Genomic DNA, 13,822 nt, shown 5'->3' on the forward strand with positions numbered 1-13,822 from the left:
GCTTTGCGCCACCTGCGCTTAACCCGCTGCATTACCACCCAACTCCCAGTAATTATTTATTTATTTATATTTATTTTCCCTTTTGTTGCCCTTGTTTTTCATTGTTGTTGTATTTATTTATTGTTGTTTTTATTGATGTCATTGTTATTAGATAGGACAGAGAGGAATGGAGAGAGGAGGGGAAGACAGAGGGGGAGAGAAAGATAGACACCTGCAGATCTGCTTCACTGCCTGTGAAGCGACTCCCCTGCAGGTGGGGAGCTGGGGACTGGAACCAGGATCCTTACGCTGGTCCTTGCATTTTGCACCTCGTGCACTTAACCCACTGTGCTACTGCCAGACTCCCAGCAATTATTTTTATAATAAGTCAAGATGTCCTATGCTCAGACTTTGGAAGGGGCACAATGTTAGGTGAATTGAGAATAGATCTTATCAAGGCAAAACACAAACATTTTCTGGGCCAGAAGGTGTCTCGGCCAGAGGGCATATTCCTTACTATGCTTGAGGCTCTGAGTGTGAACATTAACACCTCCCAGGAGCTCCAGATGGCCCTGAGGGAGCTCCCAGACTGATGAGGTCTAGTTGGATGACTCACCCTCCAACTGGGCTCAGGTCAGTGCTGAAACTCAAAAGCTTACCATCTGGGAGCTCCCCTTTCCCCAAACACCATACACCAGTCAGGTCTAGACAGTGAACTGGATGCATGAGAATTCTCAGACACAAAATGCCAGTGGGAATTGGGAGATAAATAATGCATGTATAGCTGTCTCTCTGTGGAGACAGAATTTTAAAACTAGGTCAGGCCAGGCCTTAGCGTAACTGGTAGAGTGCACACATTGCTGGGCTCCAGCCTCTGGTCCCCACCTATGGGGGTGGGCATGGGGGAGGGTTAAGGTATTCCTGAGCCCTGAGCAGGGCTATAGGTGTCTTTCTCCCTGTATGCTTCCTCTTCCCTCTCAACTTCTCTCTGCCCCCTTAAAGAAAGTCTGGCGTGGGCATGGCAGGCGTCGAGCCACCTGTAAGCCTAGTGGCCAGGAAAGAAACATAAAGAAGTCAAGCCCTCTGCACAGCAGCTTGCATGATTGTGCAGTCTCCCCATGGGCTCTGGGCACCTCCTGCAAGGGATGCTGCTCGCCACCAGCCAGGTGTGTGGGCTGCATGCCATGTCCACCTGCGACATGTGTGGTCTTGCTGCCTCGCCTCCTGTGTCCTTGATGCAGAGCTAAGCAAGAAGAGCAGCCCATTAGCTGAGCCATCACAGAGGTCTGCGTGCTGGGCTCTGGGGGCACGGGCACTGATGCCTGCAGGGAGCAGGGGTGGCACTGTCAGAGCTGCGGAGCTTTCAGGAAGTGTAAGGTGGTGAGGGGCTAGCACCAAGTGGACGGGCACCTCTGTCCTCAGAGAGCCCAGGCTTGCTGTGGCCATACTGGCAGCTGTTCAGCTGGTGTTTCTGTGGCAGGGGACTAATGGTGAGGTCGGGCTGGGATTCCTCAAGAAGGGCACAGTGAGCTGGGTGCATCAGGCAAGGACACACTGCCCGGCTCGAGCCCATTTCTGTGCCAGGACTGGTGAGCCTGCCCACGCGCGGCTGCGTGGCCAGTGTATCCCCATACCCAGGGCGGCAGCTGTCCCCGGGGCTGGGCTCCAAGGACTGCCCTGCTCTGCACCTGCTCTCCAAGATCTCTGCAGAGCCCAGCCAGATGGGCAGGTCCAGACACACAGCTGGGGAGACAGTCAGATGGGGCCAGACAAGGAGAACAGGCCAGGCCTCAGAGGAGTGGGGCATCAGCTGCTGGGGCTTCTCTGACATCAGTGCTGGGGCTTCTCTGCTCCTGGGTCCATGTCTTCAGAGAGAGAGGAAGCACTAGAGCGGGGGAAACAGCATAATGGTCCTACAAAGAGACTTTCATGCCTGAGGCTCCCAAGTCTCCTGGTGCTCAGTCCTCTGCACCACCATAAGCCAAAGATGATCAGAGCTGTAAGGGGGGGGGGGGTGCGAGAATGTGCTTCCCCACTGCTGTAGTGCTCCTCTGTGGTATGCCGGGTCTTGAACCTGGTTTGTGCACAGCCCAAAGCAGGCTCCCTCCCGGGTGAGCTCTCATGGGCACCTATCAGCCTTCCCTGAATTCCATGCTCTAGAAGAGATGGTGGGCATTGGGTTCATTCGGCTATGGAGGCGTCTCTGTCCTTCTGTCTCCTCAAGCCAGGCTTAGCCACGGCATGTTGTGCACGTGGCTGCAGGGCGTGGGAGACTGCAGCCTAGGAGTGTCCCCCACCTCCCCGTGCCAGACCTGTGCATTCCAGTTGTGTGAAGCTGCCTCCCCTCCGCCAGGACTGGTCAGTACACATCCTTAGAACATGGCAGCAGAACTGGAGTCCTCATAGAAGGTGCCCCAGGATGCCGAGAACCCACCTTGCCCTGTGGTAGCCATCCCCGGCAGCCCTTGCTGCAAAGAGACTGGGCAGGGTGAGGGTAGGCTTGTCTCCCAGGACCTCTGCAGGGAGCAAGTGCCTAGGCCAGCCTCATGGCAGGGAACCCAGTGCCCAGTTAGGAGCACAGAAAGCTCAGGGAAGCCACAGGCCTGGGGCGGGAACCCTCTGTGACACTTAGCATGAGAGCTCAGTCTGACCTCAGAGCTCAGGCTCTACTCTGAGACCTTGGAGGGAGGGAGGGAGGGAGGGAGGGAGGAAGGGAGGGAGGGCCTTGCTTTCAGGATGAAGCTAGGGTGGGGGAGAATGTTTTGCAGAAAACTGAAAAATGTTACACATGTACTAACAACTGTGTTTACTGTAAACCATTAATCCCCCCATAAAAAAAAAAAAAGCAACTTAGAGCAAGGGAAGGGGTTTATGGCAGCCATGCAGTTCCCGGGAGAGTGCCCATGGGACAATCATGCAGAGTGCGGCACCCACAAAAGCAGGAAGCAAACTTTGCTGTGGAGAGGAGACACAGGGAGTGGGGGTCGCCCTGTGCGGGGTGGGCAGGGCACAGGCTGTCAGCTTACTGAGAGCGCTGGGGCCAGGCTGTGCCTTTCAGGCATCTGCAGGAGTGGAGCAGGCTGGGGGTGCAGGGTGGTCCCTGTCCCCACTGACACCCTCAGACTCTCACAGGCCCCTTCTTGGAGCAGACAGGCCAGGCCTTGAGATTCACCTCTCAGGGCAGGGCTGGTGGGGACCTGTCTGCAGCCTTGTGCAGAGTCCATTGTCTGCCATGCTTGTCCCATTCCTGTGGGTCCCAGCCCCGTCCCCTGCACCTGTCCCCAGTGTACTTCCTGGCATGGCCTCTGCCTGTCAGTGGCCATACCCGTAGCCTTCAGGACAGGAGCAAAACTCCAGCCCACGAACAAGATGTCTGACCACTGGATGACTGTGCCAGGGTGTTTTAGGGTTGTTTTGTCCGGGAGGCAGGAAAAGGACCCTCCTCTCAACACTTGGCTCTGAGCACCTTATTTAGCCCTAGTGGTGGGAAGCCAGGGCCTTCTGCTAATGATCCCGTGGAAGAGGGGGGTGTGAAGCAAGATCCTGCAGAATGCATTCGTTCGTTGCTTGCGCTGAACTACTGTGCTCCTTGAATGACTACCAAAGTCAGGACAATTCAAAACTGCCATGGGAAGATCTCCAAGTTCAACCTGGGGGGAAAAATCCTCTCTCCAAATAAAACTAATCTATAACCACTTCATTTATTTTTCAAAATACATATGAAACAGTAAAATTATATTTCAAGTGCTTTTCCATGTTTCTTTTACAAAAGTAATCGTAAACTGTACACTTCAGAACAGCTTTGAGGTTTCATTGTTACAGAATTCATCTGAACCTGACAGGTATGTTCACACACTGGAAAGAAGACATTGCAGAAAATACTGAGATGGGTAACAGCGTTTAAAAGTGGCTGAGAAACATCTGCTCTAAGTAATACAATTACAGGCCGTCAAGATTCACAAGTGGCAGGTCACCATGTACAGAAGCTGGAAACAAGCTCTAAGTTCTAGTCTATAACACAGAGTCAAGGGTTTTGATTGGAACAATGGCTGCAGGTTACACCATGAATTTGAGTTAAAAAGTCACCTTATGAACAATGACTGAAAGATAACCAAAGAGCAAGTACATGGATCCACATCATTCAATGTCATGTAGGAAATGAAGAATCCTGGTGCTACCCACTAGCTGAGTCTACATGGCAGAGAGTTGGGACTGTGAGTTGTGGAAGCATCACCCGAGACAGTGTGCGGAGATCCTCCACTCCTGACAGCTTTGCTTTTCATCCTGATGCACTCAGCTTTCGTCTCTAGGCCCCAGAGCCCATCCCTAGTGCTCGTGAGCCCAGCTCCTTCTCTCAGTCAGTGCAAACAGACTAAACTCTAGTAAAATATACATGGTGACAGAATTTACAAAGCTGCTATCTCTGGGGATAACACAAACTCCTTAAAAAGCCTTTTAAAGAAAATAGATTTAAAGCCACACAATTATGCATATAGATAGAAGTAGAATAAATCATGCCATTTCTTTTTTAACTGGGGAAGAGTCTGTGGCTAGTTTGTACACAGACTAAGAGTGATTTTGAAAACTACTCTATGGCAAAGCAATAGCCAAACTTAATTCCATGTGTTAATAATCATATTAGGAAAGGAAAAAAAAGTTAAGAGATAACAAAACTAAAAATCTGGGGGTTGGGTAGTGCAGTGGGTTAAATGCATGTGGCGCAAAGAGCAAGAACCGGCGTAAGGATTCCAGTTTGAGCCCCCAGCTCCCCACAGGTGGTGAAGCAGGTCTGTGGGTGTCTATTTTTCTCTCCCCCTCTGTCTTCCCCTCCTCTCTCCATTTCTCTCTGTCCTATCCAACAATGAACGACATCAACAATAACAATAATAACCACAACAAGGCTACAACAAGGGCAACAAAAGGGGGAAAAATGGCCTCCAGGAGCAGTGGATTCATGGTGCACGCACTGAGCCCCAGCAATAACCCTGGAGGTAAAAACAAAACAAACAAAAAAAACCCTAAAAATCCTGTCATTCACCTTAACATCTCGAGACTTAATTCCTCATAAGAATTTTGAGTCATCTCTGTCACATGCATTGCTTGCTATTCAACGACTTGTCTTTGGGGGAAAGAAAGCATGACACTGAATCATTGAAACCCACCATCTTGCACCTGGAAAGGAATTCTGCACACGTGACACACAGGTGCCTGCACAACAGAATTCTCAAGGAAAATGCCAGTGTTCACCCTTTCCTGACAGGATCGGCCAGGCACAGTTACTCTTGGGAGATGGTTCTCACAAACCACATGAGCTCAGAGAAACAGTCCAGTTGGAGATGAATACATTTCCACATACACTGACCTGCCAGTCCCAGTGTGTTTCCAGACGAGGTCCTTGTTGTCGGGATATGATGGAGTCCCTACCACACGAGTTCTGTCCTTTCTTTTAGACATCTATTTGTTTTCTTTCTTTACCACTTTCCAGTGTTTGAATTACTTTGCACTGTAAATTCAGCTTGGACTTTAGTGCTCTCTTTTCCAAGCCTTTCAAGCAGAATGTTGTCACCGAGTGGTGCTGACCCTGGTTACCTCGCTCCATGGTGAGAAGAGTGAAAATGAAAACAAAGTTTTACTTGATGAAAAAACACTTGAACTCAGTATCAACTCACTGCCACTGTTCAAAGAGCCCAGACCCATCGATTTTGGTTACCTGTTCCTGGCAGGTAGCAAGTATTACCCAGACATCTGCCATTGGAAATCACTACTCCCTTTAACCCAAGACTGAAGAAGGAAAGGTTTTTTTTAGTTAAGTAGAAAAGTCCGCCCAAAAGAGTATCACTAAGTAACTAACACACAGGAAACAGCATTGCTGCATGGCATGGCATTTAACTAGTTACATTTCCCATGCAAATGATAAACTCTCCTTCCTTTGACACAATGGATGGCAGTAGGTTCAGATGAATCATTCCCTGAGCCGTGTCATGAGCTATTAAACGCTGTCTTTTCCTGGGTTTTGGATCAGTGTGAGAGAATATATCTCTATGGAAAGATAGAATACAAAGGAGTTTTTTTTTATTTTTGCGTTTAATATTTCTATTTCCTTATGCTTTAAAACATCACTTGTTACCACAATGTCACATGGTTACAAAGATTCTTACTTTAAGGGATTTTACCTCCAAATGTTTTCTGTCATTCCTTATTGACAACAATAAATCCGTATTCCAAACACTATAAAAATTCAGGTCCATTAAAGTGCCTCTGAACAACCTGAGTTTCTTCAAGAACAAGTTGTGAAGAGAAGATTTTCTTTAGATTCAGTAGAGTTTGAATGACTGTATCAATTCGTATCACCTGTTTTTTTTTTTAACTACTAGATAACTGGATTACTTGATCATCGTTGTAGCTAAAGTGGTTAAAACAAAAAAAATGAGATTCTACTCCACTCCATGGAAACACATGTTCTGAGATGATACTAGAACTCTCTTTAAAGATGTAAAGGAATAAGCAAGTGTTTGCTGTGAATAGTTTGTTTTCCTCTGTCTGTAATGGTCTTTGGACAACTCCTAAAGCAAGTCAGGTTTTGTCTTATGGGTAGTACAAGTTGAGAAAGGAGTGGAAGCTTGGCTTTAACATTCTTAAAGCCATTAACCATTAAGTGAAAACTTTCAGGGAAATATATATTCTTTAATGGAGTCTGAAAGCTTAATGGAACATGAACACAGGTGAAAGTGTCACTTAGCTATGACAACCAAGTGGGCTCAAATGCATTTGCTGGATATAAACCCTGAGTCATTGAGGATGGGGGGGGGGTCTTCCTGTGGCCTGGACACACTCCCCCACCTCTCGGGGCGAGGTGACCTGGCATTGAACCCCCACTCTGCTTCTTTGGGTGAGTCCTCGTATTATATTTACCCAGCGGCATGTGCACTCACATTGTGACTGGCACATGAGAGAAAGTTGCAGAGAAGGGACTGACCTGGACAAGAAAATCCCAGACCTTCAAGGAGAAGGTCACTAAGAAGTGGTATGGTGAAGTGCGCCATGCTGCAGCCTTTGGCGCTGTCCCCACACACAAGATCAGCTCTCCTCCGCCCATCCGCCTGCCTGCCCACCTGCAGCCCCCTCTCTTCTGGGCTGCTTGCTGGTGAGTCAGTGCTTATGAAGAAGCAAAGACAAGAAGCCCCAGCCCGATGGAGCTTTACACTGAGCAGGGATGGCTGCTCTGTCCTGGGTTTCAGGATGAGCTCCCACGGAGGGCCATGAAAGTCGGGAAGGTCCCAGGCCTACACTGACTGGGCCAGCTGTGTGCTGGGGTGAAAGTATGCAGGGCCATAGCAAAATAAATAAATACAAAAAGAAAATCAAACAAAACCAACAAAAGGTCATAGAAATATTTTTTTAAAAAGCAAACAAAACCCACAGAAAGTATAGCAAGTCTGTGAAAGACGGGTTCAAGAAGCATCCCCCCCCAACACCAGCAGAGAGAGGGAGCAGTGAGTGGAGGGTGTGGGCTGAGGGGGGGCCACTGCCTGTCCCAGGTGCCCCAGGCCAGCCTCGCCTCAAAGTCTCATCCCCTGGCCCCTACCCACCAGGGAAGCCTACTGCCCTCCCTGTGGGTGCTGTGGACCATCTGAGAGGCTCCTTGGACCCTTAAACAGCTCATAGCGATGGGGGGCACACCTGCTCTGCCTTGAGAGACACCTGGGTTCCAACCTGCCGCTCCACAGCCTGGGAAGCCACCTGCCATGGGGACTCCTTCTGTCTCAGTCTTTAAGAAAAGTCAGCCTGTTGTAGTGAAGTCCTGCCAGTGAAGAATAGAGACAAGACAACCTTAACAACTCAACCTGCAGCCCCATTGGCCGCATCCTGGCAACACTCATGGGCTCTTCCTCCCACAGAGGTGAAGGGGAGATGTCCCTAGAGCTGAGCTGAAAGCCTCTCAGGTTGCCACAGCTCAGGAACACAGTGACAAGTGAACTATGACAGCACTATGTCCGCTGACACAGTGGCCGCGTTTCCCCAGCTGTTAACTTGTCAAGGGGACCGATCTCATCTCCCTATTGTTTTCCACAGGAAAGCAGAGAATTCCAAAAATGTCCTCATTCTCTCTAGTAATTCTATGCACACTGATGAGTTCTTTTAGTCTTGGTGGGTTAGTGGGGCCTCTTCAAACAGGCTTATTCTAGTCTGTTGGGCTGTCGGAAAATATATGACTTTTTTTTTTAATGTTGTTAGACACAAAAAGTGTGCCGTGACTTTCCTGACAGCCCAGTATTAAAGATGTTAGCTAGGGCTACCTGCTCTTACTGTGATGGTTGGAGCATCTCTTAAAAAAAAAAAAAAAGGATTGTGCAAGTGAAGGACCCTTGGCTCAACCCTGGTGGCCCTGACAGCTAGAGCTGAGTGCTGTTCTGGGAAGAAGGGAAGAAACAGAAAAATGGTCATGTGTGAGCCGTGTCCGCACCTGCAGTGATGCCACCCCTCTCAGGCGTGGCAGCAAGCAAAATGTCAGGGGTTTTGAGACGTCTATCTTTTAAGTGTCTAGAAATCAGTTGGGCTGGCTTCCTGATGTCCTGGTCACCGGCAGCTCTTCTCGTTCTGGGGAACACAGGGTCTACACAACAGCTTCAGATCACACGAGCACAGGCCCCAGGGGATTTGAGAAGCTCAGGGACACAGGCAAAACAAAAGGAATGGCCTCTGGTTCTAGTCACTAAGCAAGACTAGTGCTACACTGGAGATGAAGATGCTTAGAACTCAGGAGTCGGGCAGTAGCGCAGTGGGCTAAGCACAGGTGGCGCAAAGTGCAAGGACCAGTGTAAGGATCCCGGTTCAAGCCCCTGGCTCCCCATCTGCAGGGGAGTCATTTCGCAAGCAGTGAAGCAGGCCTGCAGGTGTCTTATCTTTCTCTCCCCCTCTCTGTCTTCCCCTCCTCTCTCCATTTCTCTCTGTCCTATCCAACAACGATAACAACAATAACTACAACAATAAAACAAAAAGGGAGGGGCCAGGTGGTGGCGCACCTGGCTGAGCGCACACGTTACCATGTGCAGAGACCTAGGTTCGAGCCGAGCCCCCGGTCCCCACCTGCAGGGGGAAAGGTTCACAAGTGGTGAAGCAGTACTGCAGGTGTCTCTCTGTCTCTCACCCTCTCTATCTCTCCTTTCTCAATTTCTGACTGTCTCTATTCAATAAATAAATAAAGATAATAAAAAAAAAGAAGTTGGATTCCCTTCTGGGGTTCAACTTAGTTAAAAAAAAAACAACAACAAGGGAAACAAAAGGAAATAAATAAATATTTTTTTAAAAAGATGCTTAGAACCCATACCAGTCCCAGGGCAACTGAAGACCCCCTCATGGATATGGCATGGCACAGCCCCGCCTCCTGGCTACCTCACGCCGCCCACCAGGGTGCAGTCCAGGTGACTCTTAAGACTGCACCCTGGCTCTGTGCTTAAGGGACAGGCTCAAGAGACAAAGCCTTGTGTTTGGCAGAGCCAAGCGTCAGGCAAGCCAAGAACTGACTGAGAGCGAGAGAGGACATTTTCCAATTCTGACCGTGACTGAACGCACAGGGTGCAGTGTGAGGCCAGCTGAAATCACCACTAAAGTCCCCAGAGAGCCAGCTGTGGACCGGGTGTTCACAAGATCAGCGCCAGCTGTGCTACTTTGTACAGCAGCAGCATGGATTATATTTAACTTCGCTAAGTGCGGACTCTGATAAAGCACTTCTCTGCTCAGGCAAAGACTGACGATTCACTAGAACACGTGCTAATTGCTGGGCACGGAACACACAAACTCTGAACTGCCTGATGTCAGGGCAATTAGTGTTCAAGTAAAAGAGTGTCAACATGTCTAAAACTAACAAGCAGACAAGACAGAGGAAAAGAGCATGTGCGCAAGACGGCTGTGGATCCCCAGGCTCCGCTCCGCGCAGGCAGATGGCACCTGCCTCCTGCCATGGCGGGTTGCCGGGTTTCAGCCCAGTACCAAGACACTGGAGGCATCAGGGCGTGGAGGGCTGCTTGGGGGATGGGCAGGATCCTTGACTGTCAAAGCTGGTGGCCCGGCCTGGGAGCTGCAAGAGAGGGTCACCAGGCATCTCTCAGTGTTGAGAATCACTACATGGGGAGCCCAGACCTCCCCTCCACCCCCATGCATCTGCACCCTCCACTGGCCAGACTGAGAGGAGAGAGTTGGCTCTGCCCTCGGCACACCTGCCCAGGTGCGGGCACCACCTCAGAGGCATGTACGGAGCCCCCAGAGCCCACCCCGTGAGCTCCCAGCACTGGCAGCTGCCCACAGCCCCCATGGTGGGCTGGTTTCTGGAAGCAGCAGTGGGCAGCAGGCAGGGGAGCGGCTACTCTATGCAGGGGGCTAGCAACCAGTGAGAGAAGGAGGCTCAGAGCGTGGCAGGACGGCCATGGGGGAAACAGAGTGCCCGTTCAGGGTCCCCAGACACTACAGGGGCCTTCTGAATAGGTCACTCACAGCAGGGGCTGGCAGGTGGCTCCCCCAGTGAGCCTGCACCCTGCCTGGTGAGAGGCCTTGGGTTCGAACTCCAGCAACATGGGAGAGCACCATGCACCACACCTAGGGATCCCTATGGATGGTAGGAAGAGCTGTGTGGGGTCTCTCCTCTCTCAACACCATGTATAGCATCCATGGCTGTGGGGTCTCTCTCTCTCTCTCTCTCTCTCTCTCTCTTTCTCTCTCTCTTGCCAGAGCACTGCTCAGCTCTGGCTTATGGTGGTGTGGAGGATTGAACCTGGGACTTTGGAACCTCAGGTCTGAGAGTCTCTTTGCATAACCATTATGCTATCTACCCCACTCTGGGTTCTGTCCTCTCACAGCACCTAGAGAGCCTCATGGATAGTGGAGCAAGGCTATAGTGTGTGTGTGTGTGGGGGGGGATTTCTCCTCTCAGCACCAAGGACAGCACCCAGGGAGCTCTATGGAGGATGGAGTAGGGCTGATGTCTCCTCCTACCTCCAAATAAAGAATGAAAAGTACAGGGGCCAGGCGTAGCACACCTATAGTGGGGAAGCTTCACAAGTGGTGAAGCAGGGTTTCAGGTATCTCTCTTTCTCCTTCTCTATCTCCCCTCCCCTCTCAATTTCTCTCTGTCCTTTCAAATAAATTAGAAAAGAAAAAAAAAATGACTGCCAGGAGAGGTGAATTCATAATGCAGGCACAAAGCCCCAGTGACAATGCTAGTGGCAATTTTAAAAAAAGAGAAGAAAAGGAAGGGGAAAGGAGGGAAGGGGAGGGGAGGGTAGCAGAGCACAGCCCTGAGAGGATGCCCCAGGTAGCAGCACTCCCCACATGCTGTGTGACCCCTGCCAGTGGCTCAGCTACAGTGGACAGGGACAAGTGAGTGGACTTGCAAAAGCCCCGGGCCCTGTCCCCTCCCCCCCAGCCCTCAGGGGTGCGGCCACCCCGCTCACCTCCTGCAGGGGATGCCAGTGTGTGATGGGCTTGCGGTGGTAGGCTAGCATCTCGTTCCAGTGGTCCCTCCCCAGGCCCTGCGCATCCAGCCCCGTCCTGCACACACCGATGACCTCGTTGTGGCCAACTCTGGGGGCAGGGACAGTGAGCACAGTCATATGGGCCACATGGAGAGGGGGCCACAGCGTGAGGAGCAGGGGAGCATCACCTCAACCAGGCGCATGCCCTGCTGGCTGCCCTCTCCTAGGGGCAGAGGCTGGTCAAGCCGCAGTAGCCACCTCCCCCACACCTGCCAGGTGCCCAGGTGCCCAGCCTCCACTTGGGCAACCGGCTCCGTGCACGGAAAACCAGAGACATTTACTCAACTGTGGGTTATGAACAATTTGCAAATGATGATGATAATGATGATGTGGGTAGCTGGGTTTGGTGTCATGCTTGTTTGCACAGGAAAACAGGAAAGTCTGTCCTCACTTTCTGACTCCCCCATAGTTATGGCCAGGCATTCCTGGTGTTGCTCAGAGGGCACGCAGTGGGGTGGGTACAGGTGAGGCGTCTCTGGTGTGAGCACAGGCCCAGGGCTGTGGGAGGGGGAGGGGAGTCACAACCCCCTGGTCCCCGCAGGTCTGGTGCCTGGCGCCGGAACTTCTGGGACGCTGGACCTGCTTTCAGCCAGCACAAGTGGAATATGAACGGGGACTGACAGAACGGCTATATGTCGGGAGAAGAGCGGGGAAGTGGCAGGGCCAGGAACGCAGGAGCCCCCAGGGTGTGGCTCTCCCTGTCTCACCCACACGCACCTGTCATAGTCCATAACGGCGATGGACAGGCTGACCTGGTCCACGTTCTCAGGGGGGATGTCGAAGATGATGGCCTCGTTGTACACAGGGTTGAGGGTGTTCCTCTTGGTCGTGGTCTTTCTCTTCTTCAGCCGCCGCCCCTCACACATCAGGGACACCTTGACATAGGGGTCTGGCAGTGTGTGTGTGTGGGGGGGGTTGGTCACAGTGGAGACCTGAGCATACCAAAGCCCAGGAGGCTCCCCAAGTAAGGAAACTGGGACCAGAGACCAGAAGCTCCCCTGGCCCAGAGGAGGTGGGCTGTGGGGATCATTGAACCAGGATACCTGCAGCAGCACTGGTGTGTGTCCAGGAAATGGGCTCACACCTCACTCAGCTGGACACCGAGTGGACACAGCAGCCAGGGGGCCTCACTTAGCTGGACACAGAGTGGACACAGCAGCCAAGTGGCTCACTTAGGTGGACACAGCATGGACACTTCAGCCTGTGGGCCTCACTCAGCTGGATACAGAGTGGACACAGCAGCCAGGTGGACCTATTCATCTTGGCACAGTAGCAGCGTGCACACTAGGGGGAAACCTGGAGCTCTCTCTCTAGCCACCACCACCTGCACCCCCACAACACTTGGCCCCCATCCCCCAATGCCCCTTGTCCCACATATCCCCTGCCCCAGCTCCCTATGCTTCCTTCCCTAGCACCAGGCCTTGTGGTCCATCACCACCCACCTGAGGCTCCTGTGACGTCCATGGCCTTGAGGTTCCTGCACTTGATGACGGTCAGTGTCATGCGTCCGGCTGTGGGCAGGTAGCAGAGGGAGAACATGATCTCCCCCAGGTCGATGCTCTCCTGTAAGGAAGGGTGCGTCTGTCAGCACCCCAAGCCAGGCAGGGCACACGGCTTCCACCTGGCACCCCACAAGCTCCCATGCAAGCTCCCAGATCACTGCCCTGTGCTGCTGTGACTGGCCTAGGCCCTTGCAGAGAGGGGGAGCACAGTACCTAGCCTGCCCAGCCACACCCTCCATGCTCCAGAGCAGCCTCCAAGTCAGGGCACCGAGGCTAGATGGGACCCACCCTCAGCTTTTGAAGCCAGCTGCTGCCCCTGTCCAGCCTCAGTGGGCTGTTGTGACTCAGAGAGCCTGGGTTCCCTGGCCCTCCCCGCACACCTGGAGCATGCTGCCCCCACCCCATCACAGGGCAGACCCCATCACAGCCTTATTTTTATTATCACCACTACTGCTACTTTTTTACCCAGAGCCCTGCTCAGCTCTGGCTAATGGTGGTGCTGGGGATTGAACCCAGGACTTAAGAACTTCAGGCAGGAGAGTCTTTTTTTTTTTTTTTTTTTGCTTTCCTTTATTGAGAAGATTAATGGTTTACAGCTGACAGTAAAGTACAGTAGTGGCACATATGTAACATTTCTCAGTTTTCTGCATAACACACTAACCCCCCCACCTAGGTCCTCCTCTGCCATAATGTTCCAGGACCTAAGCCTTCCCCCCAACCCTAGAGCCCTTTACTTTGGTGCAAGACATCAAACCCAGTCCAAGTTCTGCTTAGTGTTTCCCCTTCTGTTATTATTTATCAACTTCTGTCAAT

General features: G+C 51.6%; 1 protein-coding gene across 2 annotated transcripts in view; it reads right to left on the reverse strand.

Annotated features, from left to right (window-relative positions):
- Positions 1-8,180: 8,180 nt before the first annotated feature.
- The window catches only part of SYT10 (synaptotagmin 10), a 35,033-nt gene continuing 29,391 nt past the window's right edge, over positions 8,181-13,822 (reverse strand). For both annotated transcript variants that reach the window (XM_060194627.1, XM_007531754.3), the window contains 4 exons: positions 12,950-13,070; positions 12,225-12,396; positions 11,427-11,556; positions 8,181-10,057 (listed from right to left, as the gene is read on the reverse strand). In XM_060194627.1, coding sequence (XP_060050610.1) covers positions 9,986-10,057; positions 11,427-11,556; positions 12,225-12,396; positions 12,950-13,070 — 495 coding nt within the window. In that variant the 3' untranslated portion in view covers positions 8,181-9,985. The remainder of the gene's footprint in view (positions 10,058-11,426; positions 11,557-12,224; positions 12,397-12,949; positions 13,071-13,822) is intronic.

The sequence above is a fragment of the Erinaceus europaeus genome, chromosome 7 (assembly GCF_950295315.1).
Source record: "Erinaceus europaeus chromosome 7, mEriEur2.1, whole genome shotgun sequence".
NCBI lineage: Eukaryota > Metazoa > Chordata > Mammalia > Eulipotyphla > Erinaceidae > Erinaceus > Erinaceus europaeus.